This window comes from Ostrea edulis, chromosome 5 (assembly GCF_947568905.1).
Source record: "Ostrea edulis chromosome 5, xbOstEdul1.1, whole genome shotgun sequence".
NCBI lineage: Eukaryota > Metazoa > Mollusca > Bivalvia > Ostreida > Ostreidae > Ostrea > Ostrea edulis.
Window position 1 is genome coordinate 45,507,933 of NC_079168.1, and position 23,217 is coordinate 45,531,149.

A 23,217-nucleotide genomic window follows, 5' to 3' on the forward strand; every position below is an offset into this window, starting at 1 on the left:
ATTTTCCTTCCATTCATTGCTTTACCCCCATCTCTCATTATAGACAAATATTTTATTCATTTTCCGATGAATGTTTAATATCCAAACTTCTTTCCACACATGGGCACCACTAACCCAAATGCTAAACTTCACATATCTTATGTTATCGAGTAATATATATACCGTACAAAAACAAAACAGATGAATGAGTAGTGTATAAAATTTGCATTAGCCTTAGTAGTTTTTTTTATTTTTTTGTCAAAAACTAAACAAATTTGACATTTTAACAAATTAAATTATAATGATTATTTTATAATTTTATTTACTGAGTAAATTTGTTTAATCTATTTTCTTAAATCATCTAATTAAAGGCAAATCTAATCTAGATAATGAAATTTATATCAAGAACGATAACTCCAACAAGAGCAACGCCAACGAGGCATAATACGCCCGTAGATTTTGCTCAAGGAAAACATATTTTAGTGGGATACATATTTTAGTGAAGTTAGCACTGGTCTCTGTGAGCTAATTCATTATCATGGTGATCAAAAATACCAAGTTATAATATCCAGGAGCTTACGGTTCGGTTTGTATCCTGCCCACAAGGTTTTCCTTATAAGTGATACTACGACCTTGACCTTTGACCTTCACAAAAAATAGGCACCTTCCTCTCATCATGATGATCAAATATACCAAGTTATAATATCCTGGAGCTTACGGTTCGGTTTGTATCCTGCCCACAAGGTTTTCCTAAAAAGTGATACTACGACCTTGACTTTTGACCTTGAAAAACAATAGGCATCTTCCTCTCATCATGGTGATCAAATATACCAAGTTATAATATCCTGGAGCTTACGGTTTGGTTTGTATCCTGCCCACAAAGTTTTCCTAATAAGTGATACTACGACCTTGACCTTTGACCTTGAAAAACAATAAGCACCTTCCTCTCATCATGATGATCAAATTTACCAAGTTATAATATCCTGGAGCTTACGGTTCGGTTTGTATCCTGCCCACAAGGTTTTCCTAATAAGTGATACTACGACCTTGACCTTTGACCTCTCACCTTGAAAAACAATAGGCATCTTCCTCTCATCATGGTGATCAAATGTACCAAGTTGTAAAGCCCTAGGGCTTATGGTTCAGTCTGTATCCTGCCCACAAGGTCCGGACAGACAGACAGACAGACGGACGACGCCATACCATAATACGTCCCGTCTTCGACGGGCGTATAAAAACAATCCTGCGGTATCGCGTTTGGTACGATGTAGCAATACACTTTGTTACTCGCTGCCTCGAGTTTCAAGAACAGCTGAAACCAAATTCATTTGAATTTCTTAAAGATGAACATGAACGCGAATATGCTGTCCTGTCCCATGAAACCAAACAAAAAACGATTCAAAGAGGGTTAACAAATGAAGAAGCAAATCATGATAAGAGAATGCATGCCACTAACACCGAAAAATGTCCAGTCGCATCATTAAAACTTCTCATTAGCAAAACAGACCTGAACGCAAATGCTTTGTTCAATCACTGCACAAAAGAAGCGATTAATAATCTCAATGAATATCTGGTATTTAAAAAAAAACAGTGAAAAAATAACAGTTTTCAAAATTTATGTGCAACATATCTAGGAATGCAAAATGTAAACAAAGGTACACGACCACACACTGCCTCAGAGCTACAAGCATACAGGCACTTAGCAACGCAGGGGTAGAACTCCGTCATATCATGTTCATGAGCGGGCATAGAAACGAAGGATCTATCCGTAGTTATGCCAGAAAATGCACAGGCAACCAAAAAATCGCAATCAGCAAAACATTGTCCAACTTGGCGTCAGCGAGCGATGGCGGTGCAGGGCCCAGCTGTGTTCCGGACAACCAGAGCACATACCTGCTTCAGCAATCAATGTTCAAAGAACAAAATACAAAATTATCATCCAAATCATTTATCAACAATTTTGATTTTCACAATTGTTCGATCAATGTTAATGTCCATCCAGAGCTAGAGTAATCAACGTGTTGAAATCAACAAGTCCTAAATAAAATCACTCCACGTGTTAATTACATGTACTTGTTTGTTTCTTGTTGATTCTTGTTATTTACAATAAATTTAGCTTAAATATACATTATTTGTGTTTAAAATTGAATTATAAGCATTGACAGTACATTTTTTTGCTCATGAGAAATGAGAAATGAATCTAAAAACCGCATCGCAAACTTCTTTATGAAAGCCTTTCATAAAGTTTTTCATAAAGTTTGCTATGCGGTTTTTAGATTCATTTTAGATTCATTTCTCAATGAACAAAAAAAATTATACAGTCAATCCTATAGTGTACTTTGTGCAAGATGCATTTCAGTTGTTATTCTCTATTTGATCAAAATGATGCAAAACCAAATTATGATATAAACAAAATGTTTTGCCACCATTTTTAATACTTCAGCATAAAATGGCTATTTTTCACAGTTTTCCTATCAAGTCCAACCTTGGACAAACTTTATATTTATACAGTAAACTTTGCTTAGAACATATTTCGAGGGAACGTAAAATATACATTAAAGCTAACTAAGAGCTTAGATATGAAATTGATTTGTTGAGAAAAAAAGATTAATATCAGCGTCATTTTTCAAAATATTATTTAAAACTGAGGTAAAATCATTACAGCATTGATTTGAAATTGTCAACCAATTCTGGCAAAAAGTTGTACCAACTTATAAGCGGGTTAATAGCAAATCCCTCTGAAATAACAAAAAAAAAAACGACTTATAGGTGAGTATATACAGTAGATAAAATGTATCCTCACTTTTTTTTTAGCTATCTAGCTTTGCCCTAGAGCCTGAACCCCTACTACTGGTAAGAAATTTCACTATTATATACTACGTATACAGTATTTCTTCACAATTCATAGTAGTACATAACATCTCCATAAATTAACAGCATTGTGAAAATGTAATACAAATGTATCTCTTCTTCACAAAACATGTCGGCAAAAAGAATTCGTTTACATGCAGACTATTGCTTCAGGTAGAATATCAAAGCATATCTTCTCATAGAGTTTAATATACTGCTAATCATATACTGTATAGCAGGAAATTAACTCGCGTAGTTAATTTTCGTTATTTTGCTGAAACAAAATTTACGCGAATTAATCATTCAGTGAATTAATCTTTCATATTGATAAGAAATAAATTGAAGGCTATTAAGATTTGTTTTTCCGCGAATTGTTGCTAAATGAAAAATTGTGATTTTTTCCGACCGCGATATTAACCTGCTATTCAGTATATACTTAACTCTTGGGTATTAGACGTGTGGTTTTTAGGAACATTCTTACCAATCAGACCCTTACCAACCTGTACATTTATAAGAGCATGACTTGAAAATCAGGTCATAACATTTTTTCGAACTACAGGCCCATGTCCTGATTTTCATTTTTAAAGTGGTGCATAACAGGCAACTTAAAAATATCACTAAATGGTTTTTACCTAAGTATTCATAGTCAAGCGGGTCATTCAGCCACGTAAACAACTTTTCATCATATGATATGGAGACATTGATAACAACAATTTCTATTACATGTGCTACAAACACAGCTATGACTTCAGTAGATGTCTATATGTCACACACCTGTATGCTATGTACCAAAAATATTCAATAGAAATGCTTTATTACCTGCTTTCTGTACACAAATTGGAAGTTCAGACCAGACACCGGTTTCCTGGCATACCACTGTAGATTCTCCTATTAACTTGTACCCATCCATACAGTGGACCTTCATGCCCTCAAATAAATACGGTGGTGTGCCATAAAATCTGTCCAATTTGGCATGGGATATAGTTGGTGGCTCTTCACATCTCACCTCTGGTACTGATGGAAAAAAAGAAAGCAAAAATCCTTGTGTTGCAATATTGTATAAAACATAGTCCTTTTACATACTTGCAGGGTTTGAAACTCGCTACTTTATCAGCTCACAATTATTTACAAGTGGCTGTAATTTTAATTGTATACTCCTGTCCCCACAATATGGCAGTGAAGCATTGTACAAAGTTTCAAATCGATCAGATAAGTCATATAGGCAGAGAGTTGTTCACAAAATATTTTACAGCCTCAACCCCTCTTCGATCCACTATAACTTTTAGGAAAATAATTAAATCTTCCCGTCCCAACAATATGCACATCTACAAATGGCAATGAAGCATTGTACAAAGTTTCAAATCTACTCGATAAGCCATATACCGGGTAGGAGAAGTGTTCACACATAAGTTATTTTAACATCCTCCACCCCTCTTAGATTCACTATAACTTTTAGGAAAATAATTGCATCCTCCTGTCCCGATAATATGTACATCTACAAATGGCAATGAAGCATTGTACAAAGTTTCAAATCAATCTGATAGGCCATATAGTAGGAGAAAAGTTCACAAGCCATTTTACATCCTCCACCCCTCTTAAATCCATAATAACTTTTAGGAAAATAATTGGATCCTCCAATGCCAACAATATGTACTTCTGCAAATGGCAATGAAGTACAAAGTTTCAAGTCTATCCGATAAGCCATATAGGAGGAGAAGTGTTCACAAGATTTTGTGAGAGATAGACCGACAGACAAAAAGTACAAAAACAATATGTCACCTGTTGGAAGAGGGGAGACATTATGATGAATCATGGCCATGATGTTGATCAGAAGATTTCTAAAAATGTTTCCCAACATATTCCCATGTAAATTTTTGATCCTCTGTTGTGGCCCCATCCTATCCCCAGGGGTCACAATGTGAACAAACTTGAATCTGCACTCCATGGGGATGCTTGCATATTTAAAATATGTCATAGCTCTGCTGTTCTTGAGAAGAAAATTTTCCCCATTTATCCCTGTGTAAAACTTTGGTCTCCCACCCTACCCTTGGGGGCTATGATTTTAACAAACTTGAACCTACATTATGTAAGAAGGTTTTCATGTAAATTTCAACTTTTCTGGCCCAGTGGTTCTTGAGAAAAAAATTATATGACCCCACCCTTCTTTTCCCTTTTCTTGATTATCTCCCCTTCAAAGGAGGCATGATCCTTCAGTTGAACAAACTTGAACCTTCTTTACCCTATTATGATTTTTTGCCAAGTTTGTTTGAAATTGGCCCATCAGTTCTGGAGAAGAAGATGAAAATGTGAAGAAAAAAAGAAGACAAAATTTGATCAGAAAAGCTATTTTGAGCCTTTGGCTAAAAACTTGTGTATATTACCGGGTCTGTTTTAGAGTTAGCATAATTTGATAGTTATTGGTTGTGGCAAGTAATGTAAAATCAACTCTTATATACATGTATTACAGAAAGTTATCTATATGGACATTACTAATTTATTGAAGTGAAGATGGGGGAAAAATCCTTGGTTCTTTGGACCAATCAGAGATCAACCCCTGAACCCTTGTATTACTAGATAGATGATCTAACCACTGAGCTAATCAGGTAGATATATATGAAGTATACCCCAGTAGTAATATTACTACATGTACAATATGAAATTTAAACCTATTTTATAAGTCATACAAGAACTCTTCATATCAAGGAGATAAAAATCGGTTTGAAAAAAAATGACAGAAACGTCACATATGACCATCCAAGTACAGCACCTAATATACTAAATTTACAAAATGCATGCACGACTCGTGGCAATTTTGATCCACTGTACCATACTGTACCACAGATTAAATTGGAAGTATGCCTCTAATGAGCAACTTACATGTTTCATCTACTTTACCATCCTGGTGCCCAACAGTCCCCTTTTTATGAAATTTATGTAATGACAGTCAGGGGTGTAGCTATGTGTGCACAATTATGCATATGCTTAAATATCATTTTGAAAAATAAAATAAATACATGTATAAGTGAAAACTTAACTGAAATAAGTGGTAACAACTTTAATAAACAGATAAAAAGTAAAATTCATAGCATCAATATAATGAATAGATAGAAACTTTTCTATATATGTATTTGATTGTAATTGAGTGCCAGTTAAGGGATTTTTCTAAGAATTAGGTGTATTAGTGTAATTACTGAAAAAAGATATGATTGTACAATAATTCTAGTCACTGATTATATTTACGTGTCCCTTGTGATTTTTTTCCACAGGTAATGTAGGGTCATGATGCAACAAAGTACGTAAATATTCACCATGCCATAATGTTACTATGATGCAGGTATTTCGTAATGTATGGTGCAACGATTCCTTATGGGAATTTTACGTGTAGATTTCACCAAGGTCAGTCAATGTCATAATGTATCTTTAAAATGCTAACAGGGCCAGCCCTAATTTTTGTAAGCTGTTGCACTATGGATTTGATTGATTGTATATTGTTTAATGTCCCTCTCGAGAATTTTTCACGCAAATAGATATGTCACTAAGGAAACGTCACAGGCATCTATTGATGCAAAGAACAATGTCGAGAGATTCGCCGTTTTCCTAAATACTTTCCACTTTCATGATAAGGAGGCAAAAGTTTGACGTATTCATATAACTTTGTTACATGATTAGATACAAGTTCACCGTAATGAAAATAAATTTGTCATTTTCCCCTTTCATTCTAGAATAGAAATGACAATATTTATCTTATTCCTTTTAATACAGGTTTTTAGAAGTAATGGATTACAGTCTAATTAGCTATTAAAACTAAAATAACTGGATTATTATTACCATTTTCACAAGTCTTCGAAAGAAAATATTTACCACAGTGTCCATTGATTTCAAGTGACAGCCGTACAAATTTCATAGCAATAATTTACTCATTTTTTTCCTAATAGCAACCATTTAGGTGCTAAACCATGTATGAAATAATAAAAAACAAGGCATATTTCTAGAAGCCTTTGAAATATTACCTTTTTCACAATCTCTTGCTTGCTCACGATGAGTTGTTCTGAAATACCATTTATCATTATAACAATCCACCGGAAGGGAAGTTCTAAATGTTCCGTCCTTCCACTTTATGAAATATCCATCTGCACAATATAGAACTCCTACTTCGTCCTCTTTTTGTCTGTCTATTATTCCGTGATTAAATGATGGTACGGGACAGGAACCTGTAACAAGAATTGTCTTTATAGATCGGATCTGAAAATTACATGGACTTATAAAATATATGAGGAAAGCTAAATTATACATTTTAGATGGCAAGTGACTTTCAGATTTTTTAAAATATTTGTCAAAATACAAGTGTAGTGATTCCAAACCATAGCTGTGTTTTGTGTGCTTTTTTATAAAATTACTTCTCCTTAGGATAATTTTTGCATACATATAATAGATTATTCAGACCCCTTGTGACAATGTACACCGGTTAAGGTATAAAAATTCAATGAGGAAGGATTCTCCTGCTTATAACAGTAGAACACATATTTCTCAGAATATGCAAAACATCAAAACTTCCAATATACATGTAAATGAATAACAGCCTGCAAGACAAAACCTTTTCCTGGCAAAGTAAAACAACACATACCTTTTACAGGCAGACACTGGGGTCTCGTGGATGGACTCCAATGATTGCCTGATCGATGGTCACATTTGAATGTTCCATCCCCTTTCAGATGAAAGCCTTTATCACAGTCAATAGTAGCATAAATTCCACTGTACTTAACTTGCCCATTTGCAATGTTAGGAAATTCTCCACAACTGTTCACTGTGTGGTATTCTAAAACAAAATGCAAAACATAATGATGAATAACATCATGAAGTGCTGCCCTTAGGGAAAATCAATCATGTCTGGGCACAGTCGTAACTGAAAAGCAACTGACAAAAAATCAGAAAAAAAAGAAAGTTTTATCAGACCAGTGTAAACAAGAGGTACTGTGAGCAATGCTCACTAAGAATACCCCCCGCTTACCCAATCTCCCAAAGGGTGTTGGTAATAGGTATAAACTACCTCTTTTCTGAATGTAAAAAACAAATGGCATGACAAACCGAACCATATTGCTACTTCGATGTCCAGTGCGCATGACCTTTGACCTTTTGACCCCAAAATCGATAGGGAACATCTTCATCCCATGGGTAGTCCATATGTATGATATGGTGACTGTAGGTGGAAAGGATAACGCTTTAGAGCCCGGAAACCATATTGCTACTTCGATGTCCAGTGCGCTTGACCTTTGACCTTTTGACCCGAAAATCGATAGGGAACATCTTCATTCCATGGGTAGTCCATATATATGATATGGTGACGGTAGGTGAAAAGGATAATGCTTTAGAGCCCAGAAACCATTGCGTCTACAGACGGACGGACAACCTGATTCCAGTATACCCCCCCACAACTTGTTGCGGGGGGTATAAAAAGAAAATTTGATACCCGGTACCTAGTATTAATATTCAATTTCATTGTGATCTAAGTATACATTTCATCAGTATATGTACTACTTTTTCGTTACCGTCACCAAGGAAGTAATGTTTTTTGGTCTCTATTTATTTGTATGTGTGCCTATTTCTTGGATTTGATCAGATTTTCATATAAGACAGGTTTTGATTATTGTAAGAGCTTAATAAATTTTGGAAACAGTCCGTGCATGAAAACAGTTCCAGTAGCAGTTTAGTGTACATATGTGTCAATACTGTGAGAGGCAAGGTAGTGTATATATGTGTCAATACTGTGAGAGGCAAGGTAGTGTATATATGTGTCAATACTGTGAGAGGCAAGGTAGTGTATATACCTGGTATGTGTCTATACTGTCAGAGGCAGCGTCATGTATACATGTGTCTATACTGCCAGAGACAAGGTGGTGTATATATGTGTCTTTTTTTTCAATGCTAAACTCGCATTTAGCAAGTATTTCCCCTTAATTCTGTTGCATGTATACATTTGTCATCAAAATAAAGTAAACTGGAAATCATCTAAGGGACCAATGGCAGTGTTTGATGTCAGATATAGTCCTTCATTTCTCTTTCAAGTAAGGAGCACGATAAATTGACAATGAATACATTTGTATCTGGCTGAAAACTGTATCTTTTAAAAATCTCAGATTCAGGCAGTATTTCTAAGGGATTCTCGCAATCAATGAGCCTGTTGTGTGCAACTCTCTGTCTCCGTCGACGTCTATGACACTGTTGTCTGTTGGTGACCACCATATATGAGATTAGACTTTTAAAAGTCTTTTATGGAGGTAACTAGCTTTTTCTCGAGTTGAGTAAAAATATTGACTATCTATGATTTTCCCCCCAGAAATTCAAATGTAAGTTTTATCAGATTTGAGATTTTTAAAAGAAATTTGAGTAAAATCTTAAACTTAGGTAAGAAATTTTACATAAATAGTTTTCGATAAATCCGGGCTCAAAAACTAAGTATACAGGTATTAGGGAGCTAATAAGAATTGAGTTATGTAAAATGTATTTGAAATTGATGGTAAAGTCCTGTGAAAGTTCTGAATACCTAAAAATCAAATAATATTCTGCTTTTGAGACACATCTGAGTTATTTCCCTTTGGAGAACTCTCCTGCATAGTAAGGCACGAAATAATTAGTTTACATGCAGGAATGGGACAAATATTCATGACTGCATAAGTGAATGTGCTCAGTAGATTTCTCATATGCAGTTTCATCACCTGAATTCGACTATTACACAAACTAACTAAATGATAAGTATTCAGGGAGTTCATAAATACATTGAAATTCTTATTTTATCACGTTATTTTTATGGTCGTACGTATCATATCCAGGATATCACTTGCAAATATGACATTGTTTTTATGATTTCACTTTTTAGTAAAACATTTCTTTCGATAGTATTTTGTATTTCCTACATTTACATATTTAAAGTGAAGCTGCTTTTAATACATTTTATTATCTTCCTCACTGACTGTAGGTCCACTCTGTCCCACTTAGACATTTAAAGTTCCACTAAATGCACCTCCTACACAGAAGAGCTCTAATCTCGAAACTGGCATATTCAATGACCCTTACCTTTAATTTGTTGTTTCTTTGCTGTACATTCATGGTAAACAGATGCAACAAATACCACAAGGAACCCGAGGTAACTTTCTTTCATCATCCTGAAAAAAGAAAAACTAGATGTCAATAAATGAGTCACATATATATGTAACGTTTAAGGACGTTGGCTCTTAAATCACACCACAAACATCCCTTTCATCTCTTAATAGACTAATTGCTGGACTTCACAAAAGAATTAATCATGCTGTAATGTTTAAATCTGTTTAAAAAAATATCAAGACTTATATGCTAAATTCATGCATTATCAAACTGCTGCTTTAGACTCTAAGACATAATATAAAGTGAATTTGAAATTTTAACCAACAAGAATCTTTTTTAGCATTTCACAGGTATCTCCTTAACATTTAAAAAGTTCAACTTCAAGTATGTCATCCCAAACATTTAAACTTACTGATTTTACAAACTGTTGCCAAGATATTATTAAACCTAAACTATATATCACATTCCTTGAATATGTTTCATTAAATTTGCATTATATTATTATTCTCTCAAGTTAATGTAGCGTTAACTTTGCAATTGCTTCACAAAATCTCAAATTATCTGATCAACCTTACAGTAATGTTTTATAGTAATCAGAATTCTTTTTGTTAAGACCTAGGTTTGAATCGTTTTATGTCAGAGGGTGTGTGTGGCACAGTGTGCAAATGGTACATTCCCCCACCCAACTCCCACCAGCACTGTCAAGACGCCCCCCAAAAAGCTGAAAATATCACAAAATTTACATCCTATTTTACATGATCTTCACTAGATCTATGGTGTGTTTTGAGAACTATTGATTCCTTTTTTCCATCCAGTTTTATAATACATTTTTGGAATCAAAACCCCTTGAATCCTCAAACCGACATCCTGATAATATTGTAGTGGTCAATCGGGTTCAATCGCTGGTGGCCACATAGCTCAGTTAGAAGAGCACCTGACTAGAGATTCAGGGGGCCTGGGTTCGAATCCCGTTCTGGACAGTTGCATTTTCTCCCTTACTGTTATATTTGGTGCCATTGACCACCTCTGAACTTGCAAGTGAAAGTTCTGCCAGGGGTAATCTCGGCTGATCGCTACATTCCTCCCTTAAATGTCTTTGCCCTCAAAGACACACAACCCAGATTCTTTTGCCCCTGGCATAATCTCGACTGAGATTCGGCTTGGCTGAATATATTTGGACTGACGCCTTCACCGAATCTTGGAGCAGTCCTTCATAAAATAATGTCTGTAAATTCCATAAGATAAACTATCACTAAGTTTTCCATTCAAATGATGACTTCCATGGCACAATATTTTATCTCCCGAAATTGAAGAGTTCCAATAGTTTGTTTTTTAAATTAGCGAAAGACAAGACAGTATGTGGAGATAAAATGTATCAGTAACTAGATAATACAGACTATAGGAACTCTTCAGTTTCAGGAGATAAAACATTGTGCCATGGGAGTCATCATTTGAACGGAATATTTAGTGACTATTTTCATTTTGGGATTTTCATACCTAAACGGAAAGCAATGCAAAATTAATAGCGATAGAGAGTTAGTTGAACATTTGAAGCGAACAACAGTGTCACCTAAGTGCACATTAATTGCTGGAACCGGCTGAAGCTGAGAGTAAATTTCCAGACATGAATTATGAAGGACTGCGCCGAGATTCGGTGAAGGCGTCAGTCCAAATATTCAGCCAAGCCGAATCTCAGTCGAGATTATGCCAGGGGCAAAAGAATCTGGGTTGTGTCTTTGAGGGCAAAGACATTTAAGGAGGGAGGAATGTAGCGGTCAGCTGGGTTTTATCACCGGTGGCCAGATAGCTCAGTTGGTAGAGCACCTGACAAGAGATTCAGGGGGCCCAGGTTTGAATTCCGGCCTGATCCGTTGCATTTTCTCCCTTCCTGTTAAACAGGTTGGGAACACTTCCCCTATAGCGAGATATTCTCGCTAAAACGCGATTATCCCTCTTTAGCGAGAAATAAACATGACCATATACAGGTGTTTTGGCGTCTTTATTGAAAATAATGGCAAATCCCGTGCAACGCTGAATAAGTGCGACACGCATTCAACATGACGCGAATTGTTTCTACGAAATTGACAACATAGTCATGAAATTGCATATCAAAGTTGCTGCGTAAGAGGGAAGCAGTCTGAAAGCCAATACACATTGTGAGTGTTTTTGTTTTGATTAATATATTTACAGATGTATCAGACATTTTAGCACTTTTTCTTGTTTTCAGTGAATCACGAAGAGATGTACTCCACTGGTGTTTTTCTCGGTTGAACGGGATATATTTATTCTCGCTAGAGGGATAATCGCGTTTTAGCGAGAATATCTCGCTATAGCCAGTATAGGGGAAGTGTTCCCAACCTGTTAAACAATATTATATAATCGCAAGTTGCCATTGTTATTTATTTTTCAAGCGTTTGTAGAATTTAAACTTTTAACTACCCAAGATAGATGTGTGTATTCTCTTTTAGACATTGTAAGGACGTCCTCACTGAGAGAGAGAGAGAGAGAGAGAGAGAGAGAGAATTCTGTGACTTTAGGAAAACAAATATTCTCGCGATTATCTATCGGGAACACAGTTAGATGGTTTCCTTGGATTATTGGAAAATCTAAGAAGAATACGTTTTCATAACAAGCTATTTTTGAGATTTAAATACATCAATCCTTAAAAAATATACTCACGATCAAAACACCTTCTCTGTTTTGTTTGCTATACATGTACTACGCATGACAATACTGTCAGGCAGTCTGTTTACTTCCGGTAAGCTGCATCATTTTCTAAGTTTTTTGAAAATTAAATACAGATGCGTTTACAAACCCAGGAAGTTCTCCAGTGTTTCAGTCCAATAGTGAGTGTAATAAAGTGGAATCACAGATTTCCATTTTCAAGTAGATCTACGCAGACGAGTACTTCCGCTCTTTGCATAAGAACATTATTTATTTTCCAATCAAGGGGCAGCATGAAAATACATATCAGTAAAGAAAAAGAAATGATGGCATAGGCTTAACAGATAGATCTAGTTTGAAAAACAGTGTCACTATTGTTAAGGTTGATTGATCCTCGTGTGATGTATTGGGTTTTGCAAAAATCTTTATTAAATTAAACTTGCGCATGATACAAATAGACCTTTCACAGAGATTTTATTCACTGAATGAAATAAAAAATCTGGTATACAATTGGTATTGAAAAAGTTTATATTATTCATAGATAATCAATTATTTATCATTAAAAAAATATTTTCAAGGGCAATAACTCCTATGCTGGTATTTCCTCTACTGAAATCATACAATGATTTCTAAGTACAGCTGTAATTTATAGGCCCCTACTTTATTAATAAATTGGCAGTTTTTCTAAACTGTTGACATTGAAAATTTTTGATTTTAACAAGTTTTTATATATTTTTATTAGATTACAAAAAATGTGTGATTTTCTGATGTTGACATATATATTCTTCTGTTTTTGTATGACTGACATCTTAAAAAAGGTGGCAACATACACAATTTCTTTGATTATTAATTGAATTACACTATATTAAGTGGAAATCAATAAAGTTTTTACACTTTGAACCATTAATTAATATTGATAAATCACATGAGGGTGGAGCTACCTTAATTACATATTGATCTATTGTTTGAAATAAATTTTCCAGTTGTATATATGTATTATATGAATTTTTATACGCCCGTCATTAGACGGTACGTATTATGTTATGGCGCTGTCCGTGCGTCCGTCCATCTGGGTCATGTTTTCCGGACTTTTTTCTGTAACGGATGAATGTACAACTTTGAAATTTGGTCACAATATCTCCATCAAGAATTGTAAGAGTTAGTTTGCATTTCAGGTGGATTGGTCCATCCTTGACCTACATTAATTAGGACTATAAGTAGGTCAAACAGTTTTCCGGACTTTTTTTCGTTACAGATACAGATATTGCCCCGAAATTTACACATAAGGTTCCTTTCAGAGGAATACAAGTTCAGTTTGCATTTCAGCTGGATTGGTCTGCCTATGCGTGACCTACATTAGGACTAAAAGTAGGTCAAACAGTTTTCCAGGGGTTTTTTTCATTAAAGATACAGATATTGCCCTGATATTTAGCCAAAGGCTTCATCTTGGAGGAATACATGTTCAGTTTGCATTTCAACTGGATTGGTCCATTCATGACCTACTTCTGAGCTAAAAATAGGTCAAACAGTTTTCCGGGCTTTTTTTCTTTACGGATAAAGATGTTGCCCTGATAATTAGTCAAAGGCTTCCTCTCAGCGAAATACAAGTTCAGTTTGCATTTCAGCTGGACTGGTCCATTCTTGACCTACTTTTTAAAAAAAATTAGGTCAAACAGTTTTCCGAGCTTTTTTTCATTACATATACAGATATTGCCCTGATATTTAGTCAAAGGCTTCCTCTCAGAGGAATACAAGTTCAGTTTGCATTTCAGCTGGATTAGTCCATCCTTGACCTACTTTTGGACTAAATATAGGTCATACAGTTTTCCAGGCTTTTTTCATTACGGATACAGATATTGCCCTGATATTTAGTCAAAGGCTCACTGTACGACGGGCGTATATTGTGCCGTTTGCGGTACTCTTGTTGATTATGAATTAGGTGTAGTATAACATCATCAAAAGAATTTCTTTCATCAACAAACTTTACTCATTTAATCAAAAAATGAGTTGACCTGGACTCATCTCCTAATGAACTAGAGTTGCATTTGTTACAGATTGGTTCATTCTTAGTAATACCAGAATATTATATCTACCAACTTCAATCATTCATTTATGAGCAGATATCCATATGTTTACAAATAGATCTTCTTATATCAAATTTTCTTAATTTTTTCTAATTTTATTAATATAATTTTCAAAAAAAAAAATGCTCCTTAATATGTTTAAAATATGTGCGTGGTTTAATTCCCATCAATTAATTTATTTTGATTATTGTACCAGGTTTCAGTGTATTTATCACAATTCACAGAGTATTTTCTTTATAATTTTCTTAAATTCATATTAACTATAATCTCTGAACTGATATGCAATTTTAATATATTCTTAAACTTTTTTTTACTAGTGAGTACCATGACAGTTTGTTATTGAAATGCTATTGAAAGATTTTCTACACAATCCTGGGCTACTGTACATACAAACGTGTTTATATCTGTATATTAGAAAAAGCCAAAATGCACAAATAAATAAATAACTCTTTTACTGAACTCTGGGTATAATTAAACTTATATGAAGGGAGAAATGTGCTATGGACAAAACTCCAGGATTCTAACCTGGAACCCCTAAAGATTGGTCAGATCAAGGGGCTTGTCATAAATTGACCCGACCTCACTATTCTATATAAATATTAGATATAGAATAGATGAAATCAAATTTTGATGAAGCACATAATTTGTGACAAGCCCCTAGGTGCTCATTTCAATTGTCAAATTGGCACCTGGTCATTTCGGCACTTTTGAAAATAGAAATTCCAGCAAGTTATATGGGCATTAATTTTGGCATCAAGAATAGTGGAATGCACCTAGGTTGGCCAATTGGGAATGTGGCAGTCAGACGGGTTTGATCATCAGTGGCCAGATAGCTCAGTTGGTAGAGCACCTGTCTAGAGATTCAGGGGGCCAGGGTTAGAATCCTGGTCTGGTCTGTTACATTTTCTCCCTTCCTGGTTACATTTGGTGCTGTGACCAGCCTCTGGAACTGACAAGTGAAAATGCTTGCCAGAGGATAAAGATCTTGGGTTGATGTCTTCAAGGTGTGAAGCCATTTATGGAAGGATTGTGGTGGTCTGACAGGTTTGATCGCTGGTGACCAGATAAGCTCAGTTACAATCTAATTAAAAATTATATCTTCCGTCCACTCCCCTGTTTTTGATACATCGCCACGTATCGAAAACCAGGGAACAGATGGAAGATCTAATTTTAATTAGATTGAGATATAGGGCTCACGCCGGGTGTGACTGGTCGACAGGGGATGCTTACTCCTAGGCACCTGATCCCACCCCTGGTATATCCAGAGATCCGTTTTTGCCCAGCTTTCTATTTATATTGCTTATAGGAGTTATGAGATTGATCACTGTTGGTTATCTTCACCTTTCATTGAACTCAGTTAATTAGTAGAGCACCTGACAAGAGATTCAGGGGGCCCAGGTCTTGTGATGTACATACAGTAGCCACTGCGTAATTAATTCTTGTGATATACAATAGCAAATAAATAACTGAATATATTATAAGATATGGTATGTTTATTTGTATGACATAATAATTATGCTAAAATTAATAGTGTTTTGTATATTGATTCATAAGTATTGTGTTGAGTATTGGAGTTCTTCATTTTATAATATAAAATTATGCGATGCGTAATTTAAGAGTTGAAAGTGTTGTTGTGTGAAACAAGACAATATGGCCTAATTCCTGCATTCTTTCTAGTGTAAATGAAATTGTATCAAAACTATGTAGGCCTATATGACTTATAGAAGAGGGAGGTTTTAATATGCAACTTCTGAGATATCAGCTCTTCAATGATTGGGGTACATTCAGTATTCTGTCAAACACTGGGGTGGGTACAGGGTGTACACGAACATTATAGACTGGTTATGTAGATGACAATAAATGTTATTAAAGTGTGTATTTTGTTTATAATAGTCGATTAAACTGACCATATCAAGAAGAAATTGCCGTTTATTTAAATTTAAAACCAATACTTTTAATAAAGAAAGACAGTGAATTTTGAGTTTCATTTGAGCTATTTTATTTTCAAATACTCATAAACTTACTGAATTTTAGTTTCCTCTCAGTTCGGTTGTATGTATATATAGCAGCTGGTAATAATCCTTTCAGAACTTATATGAACACAATATAAGCATTTGTAACCACCGAGTGTGGATTAAAATATGTTTCACATCTTACTGTACGTAAGAGTTCAACAAAGGGAAACAACTACATGTATATGGAAATTGTGTATTATGATAGCATAATGATAAGATCTTACCCAGGAAATGGAGCTTATGTCACAATCTTCCTTCCATTCAACAGAGAAAAATGAAGAGATCATAAAGATTCGCAATAAGAGTTGGAGGCTAAAATTTCTTGTATAGGGTATACATTTATTTGTCTAGGTTAACTGATAAACTTTTAATAGAGTTTTCCGAGAATGAATAGTCTAGCTTACAATCATTTTTGATATCACAATTGAATAATTATCAGTGAAAACTTTTCTATGGTTTTTCAATGAGAACTTTCAGTTAGGTTATGAAGAGTATCACAACATGCAAGGCATTATAACATGGATGCGAAGGCTCATGGTACCTGTAGATGAAAAAGTGAAGATATTAAATAGTGACCAATCTCATTTACAACTCCTATAAAGAATACATACTTGAGAGTAGGACAAACAGAAAAACCCCAGAGGCAGGATCAGGTGCCTGGGAGGTGTAAGCATCCCCTGTCGACATCACACCCACAACGAGCTGTATATCATGAATAGGTCAACAGAGCAATCCATAGTCTAAATCAGTACATAAAGAAAGGCCTAACAATTGGTATGAAATGTATCAGACAGCATTCAACCTAATGACAGGTTGTATTAGTAAACAAGAGCATTATAATAACCTTAGAATTGGTGAAATGTTGACTTTAAATGAGAATGTTGAAATTCCAAAAACATCAACTTATTTTTCAGTAGCCTTGGTTTAGAAATTGGTCATACGCAGAACATGCTTTCACATATTGCATCAGTTAAGAGGCAACAACATGCTTTCACATATCGAATCTGTTGAGCGGCACATGAACACTAACTGCAGGTGATAATGGTTGGTTTTTTTCATTCCTGTCGAGGATTTTTCACTTGTATTAAGCCATAGCATACCCTGGCATGGGACCTCTATTTTAATGGTCATATCAGAAAGACCTGTGATTTTCACCTCTAAATGCTGAGATTTTGGTGAAGGGGCATTTACTACCTATGCGGGTCTCAAACTCACAACCTCCTGGTTACGAAGCGAATCTCTACCACTGAGCTACTGTGTCCGGTGATAATGGAGTAATGCTACATAAATATGAAGTTGATAATGGAGAAGCTGAAGTCATCTTGTTTGTCATAAAGCTGAGTTGTTGGTTTGCTATTAACATCTATGTATGATGAAATATTCAAATATGAATCAGATGATATGGAGGACTCTGTGGTGTCTTTTATTTTGAGTTCAATGGGATGTATGAATGAAACTAAATATTGTTAATAGGTAAATGTCAAGTTGAAGGCCATAGCAAGATATTTTTTTCTCATGTAGAAGCTTTTGAATAAATTCTGCCTCATAAGAATACAAAAACAAGTCAGCTAATAAAGGAGCACAATTCCATAAGATTTGTCACAAGACTTGATCACCAGTGTTGTCAGATGGAAGAGAAATTCATAAAATATTGGTGAAATAGGAGTGGAAAATTCCAAGTCATTGCAATTCAGGGTCTTTTATTATTTTGGAAAATTGCTTGCACTTTGTGGGCAGGACGAACAGAGGAAAAATTAAATTTGGAGATATTGTTCAAATGACCGATGCTTCTGGTGTCCCCTACTTGGAATTTCATAAGAGAGACTCCAAAACTATGGACTACCTAAGAAAAATCTCTAGAATTTGCAGACAGGATGGGCTCGTGGTCTTTTGAAGAACTTAATATTGAATTTGTTAATTAAAGACCACCCCATTGTATCGCATCATGACTCCAGATTGCAGATGGTGCAGTGTGGTGTGTAATTTCTGTTTCAATCTCATGAAAATGTGAGTTATTGACCCAGTAATTGCACCTGGAGCCATCAAATAAATGTATTCTTCGATTACTTTTGAACTACCAATATTTATAACTACATTTTCATAAAATTATTTCAATTGTGTAAAGCTTATCAATTTTATTTAGGTACTACTCCAAACCCATGGAGAAAACCTTGCTCGAAAATTTAGTTTAAAATGCTGCAGCCAGTGCCGGAATCTAGGAGAAGCTAACGAACCATTTTACTACAAAAAATAGCAGTCTCAATGCTTTCTGAGGCTGGGGTCTCTGTGCATAAAATTCAACAACGCACAATCCATCAAAGGTAAAGTAGCATATCCCAATGGTAAACTCAAAATTATGCAAACTTGAAATCAAAAGTAGAATGAATTTAAATTACATTCAAATGCAATGTCCTTAAGAAGAGAAAATTAATCTATCTTATTACAGCATATGTCTCCAACAACCATCCACTGAACAGAAGGAAATATTCACTATCCCATCAAACAATGACGAACATGTCAAACAACTACCCTTACCACTGTGTAGCCACTGTTCAATTTAAAATCAGATCCGCACCGTATAGTCTGCGTAAGAAGATCTGACATAACACAACTAGGGTTCATGTGAACTTGATGTTAACCAATCAGGGCATCGCCTATGAAATTGACGGTGTTCACAATTCAAGGAAAATGGCTGCAATTGTTAGTTTGTTTGTGGGAGAGAGATTACTGCAACTTGTTTACAAACTGCCAGAAAATGCCTAAATAGCCATCATTGTATGGCGTAATCTGACAGGCTGATAGTTCTCGTGAATATATTCCTAGCAAAAGGTCATGCGGACGCGACCCCCTATGGGGTTATGCATGATCATATTGTAGCGTTTGTGAGCGTATCTTAGGATCAGATTTTTATTAAATTTAGCCACTGTTTCTTCAGCTGCCATGTCTGGAGATCAATCATGTTTTCAGGGAATGTTGTGCAGTCATAATCCACATCACCATATGAATGAACACTTTGTTGTTGACAGTATTTGTTACTCAGAATTTCACACTGTGCAGTCCTTTCTCTTTCCACTTCATAATGTGATGTATATGAAAATGTAATGAGCAGTAATATTCGAGTAGTTATCAAGAGCTCACACATATCTAGGAGTGAAAGTGGGGTATATTCTTTATGAAGAATATCTGCTAAGATATGTAATAAAAAGGTTATCAACTGAATATAGAGGAATATGACCACCCTTGGTTGTTGCACAAAAGCATGCAGACCTCACATGCAAAGTCCACTGTACTGCTCAATGATCTTGGGCAGGCATATTTTTCAATATTCAGTCAACAACCTATAGATATACAATGTATTCTAACTGTGCAATTAAGTAAACTCCAATTTTATATCTTTTTCTCCACTTTTCAGACGGACTGTTTTGATGCTATTGGAATGAAGTTTACGTGTCCCAACTATAATGAGACCGAGATGTTTGGTCAGTATACCGAATGTGATCCTATTCCTCTTAGTATCAGTGATTATGCTACAGATCTTTCATGTCTACCTCATGCAGCACCAAGAGGACATCCAAAATGAGAGGCATCACCGTACATCATCGAGGTATAGAATAAGTCCAGAGGTTAGAAATGCTTATCGGACCGACAGTAGTGGATATTACTTTATTGTGCAAGATATATTTGGAAGTGGGAAACAGCATGCACCAGCTGACCTTGCTATAGTGACCCATACCACTTCCAATCATCTGCAAAACCTGCTGCATCTGAGCAGGAGGTGGGAGGGACTTATCTCTGTTTCAGTATTCACCCACGGCCAAGATGTTGAGTTTGCACTTCATCTCAGTCAGAGATTATATGAGTGTTACAAAGAGATTGAGCAGAAGGTGATTTTCCATTTAGTATTCCCTGTATCGTGCAACATCACTAATATTCCATATCATCAAGTTAACTGTGATGTGGAAGATACAATAAAATCATCTAACAAAAACTTTGAATTAGGGGGCAAATTAAGATACCCCCATAATGTACTCAGGAACCTTGCTTTAAAAACAGTGGAAGCACGTTTCATTCTTGCAATGGACATCGACATGTTGCCTTCCGCAAATCTATTTGGTACATTCCAGAGAAATTTAATATCTTCCATTACTTCTAGTAATCAGACAGCATACATATTGCCGGTTTTTGAAACTGGTGAAAATTACAATATTCCATCCACTAAAGATGAGCTGTTACAAGATAAAAATATTCAGCCATTTTATGCAAATGTGTGCCAAAAGTGCCAGTACATAACGGACTATGATCGGTGGAAACACCTCGGGAAAAGTGAAGCACTGGATGTGGCTTATGATCTGCAGTGGACACACCCATATGAACCATTTTATATCGCATCAAAGTCATCTTTACCATTGTATGATGAACGATTTAAACAATACGGCTTTAACAGAGTCAGCCAGGTAAGAAGTTTCCTAGGCTCTAGATGAGTACATGTATGTACATCAGCAGTGTACGACATGGCATATTTCATCAAGTCACCCGAGTATATTCTGAAACTCAGGTGAACGATTGTGATCTGTTTCTGTTCGTCATGCATCATAGTAATTATTGTCTTTATCATCTGAAAGATACTGTATAAAAATTAAATGCATATGTAGGAAAAGCAGAAAAGAATGTATCAAAATAATGAATTTCGCAACTCCTGGGTTCTGACTCTAGGGCGGGTCCAAAATATAACATATATTACATTATGCACAGACTTTCATCAGTATGGACATTTTCAGGGACATTTGTGTTTAAGAACGCATCTTTTCGTATACTGCTGCTGCATATTAGAATTTAGCGTAGATATATGCTGAACAGGAAAATTATATTAGATTTCATAGCACTTGGGGCTAGTGATACTTTTAACTAAAACTCTGATGACTGATAAGGCCTGTGGGCCCTTTGTTTATAACTTTTTTACAAAATTTTAAAATACTTGTATTCATTGTGGATATAAAAAATGGTAAGGGGAAGACACATAGATTCTGTTTTGATGTCCAAATGTCACTTTGGGTCACAAAGAGTTAAATTTATTCTCTTTCAAATTTGATTGCTATCACTGTGTAATGCCTTTATGGCGTGAATATTTTTAATCAACAAATTTTGTGTTCAGTTTTTAAGTAAACAACTGTTGATTTTGTGGACAGTAGGTCCAAGATCAAGGTCAAAAAGGAAAATAAAAATACCTCTATTATTGTTCAATAGATTTTGAGATGTTTGATCAAAAGTCAAGGTCACAAAAGCATTAATTATTGAGATTACATATATAACAAAAGGAGATCAACCAATTTTGGACAATTTAAATCAAGATACATGTATACGGTAAATGTTCATTGTTAAATAATGATGAAAGTGAAAGTTTATAACTTTTTTACCAAGAGATTTGTATGAAAATATAATTTATTTTACAAACATTTTGATAAAACATGCTCTTGCCATAGACTTCAATGTAAAATTCAAGGTTAAATAAATAATGCAGAAGTCAAAATTTTGTAAATTCCTATGGTGGGTTATTTTGATTTGATAATTAAACTCTTCAAAATGATGTACCATGATTATAAAAATCATACCATTCATATATTAGAAACGAAATATGTTCATTATACATAATTGAATACCTTAAAAGGGGCCTTCGATGATTTTGTCTGTGTTTTAATTGTGCTTCATATTTATTTTTTCAGATCTGCGAGATGCATGTCGCTGGATACAAATTCTCTGTGCTAAACAATGCATTCCTAGTTCACAAAGGTTACAAGAACAAAAGTGGATTCTATTGGGACAAAGAGAAAGACCATCTAAAGAACAGGGCTCTCTACAAAATCTTTAAAGAAGAACTTAAATCAAAATATCCAAATTCACAAAGACATTGCTAGATGTATGATTTCAGGAAATACTGAAGTATTTCTTATTCACTAATGTAAATTGGTCATTTATCATTGTTACTACAGGAAACATTGATATTTGTTACAAATGTAGATTTGTCTTACATAAAAATATCATACTACCAGTAATTTACATTATATAGTTAACTCTGCAAAGGCTATATTTTTATATTTTCAGTCCCTTATAAGGGCCATTACTACCCTCAAACTTAGACCGAATATTGGACTCATTCCCAATGACAAAAAGTCACCCAAGTTCCCAATTTTATGAGTAAAATTTCCCAAATACATTTATAAAATGAAAATATATTGCACAATGTAAAATGGCAGGGAAAAAATTATAAATAGTCAAGAACAGAATAAAAATAAACGTTAAAATGGTTGTTTTGTTATTCTTAAACTTTATTTGGATTTAAAAGACAGTAAACTCAATTTATCTAAAAATGATGATGATTTTCCCAAATAAAGGGGATCCAGTCCCCAAACCAAAAGATGCTGTGACAGCCCTGGCCTGTGTGTGTTCATAAGTTCATTACATCAGATTTGATTCAAAAGTAAAATAATACCTTTGCTTACCAGCAAGAGTTGATTAATTTTTTAAGCAAT

At 34.9% G+C, this 23,217-nt stretch overlaps 2 protein-coding genes across 3 annotated transcripts in view; one reads left to right on the top strand and one right to left on the bottom strand.

Annotated features, from left to right (window-relative positions):
* The window catches only part of LOC125650269 (sushi domain-containing protein 4-like), a 21,720-nt gene extending 9,025 nt beyond the window's left edge, over nt 1-12,695 (bottom strand). Inside the window, exons 1-5 of the mRNA XM_048878411.2 lie at nt 12,607-12,695; nt 9,901-9,989; nt 7,454-7,645; nt 6,840-7,040; nt 3,649-3,843 (exon numbers count right to left, since the gene is read on the bottom strand). Of these exons, the coding sequence (XP_048734368.1) occupies nt 3,649-3,843; nt 6,840-7,040; nt 7,454-7,645; nt 9,901-9,988 (676 nt within the window). The 5' untranslated portion in view covers nt 9,989; nt 12,607-12,695. The remainder of the gene's footprint in view (nt 1-3,648; nt 3,844-6,839; nt 7,041-7,453; nt 7,646-9,900; nt 9,990-12,606) is intronic.
* On the top strand, nt 12,659-22,989 carry LOC125650271 (beta-1,4-glucuronyltransferase 1-like). Of its 2 annotated transcripts, XM_048878420.2 has the most exons (4): nt 12,667-12,773; nt 18,834-19,011; nt 20,103-21,144; nt 22,411-22,989. In XM_048878420.2, exons 3-4 carry the CDS (start codon nt 20,152-20,154, stop codon nt 22,600-22,602), a joined length of 1,185 nt encoding a protein of 394 aa, XP_048734377.2. In that variant the 5' UTR covers nt 12,667-12,773; nt 18,834-19,011; nt 20,103-20,151; the 3' UTR covers nt 22,603-22,989. The 2 variants fall into 2 exon arrangements, with proteins under 2 accessions (XP_048734378.2, XP_048734377.2); XM_048878421.2 differs by lacking the exon at nt 18,834-19,011 and having other exon boundaries at nt 12,659-12,773.
* The last annotated feature ends 228 nt before the right edge of the window (nt 22,990-23,217 follow it).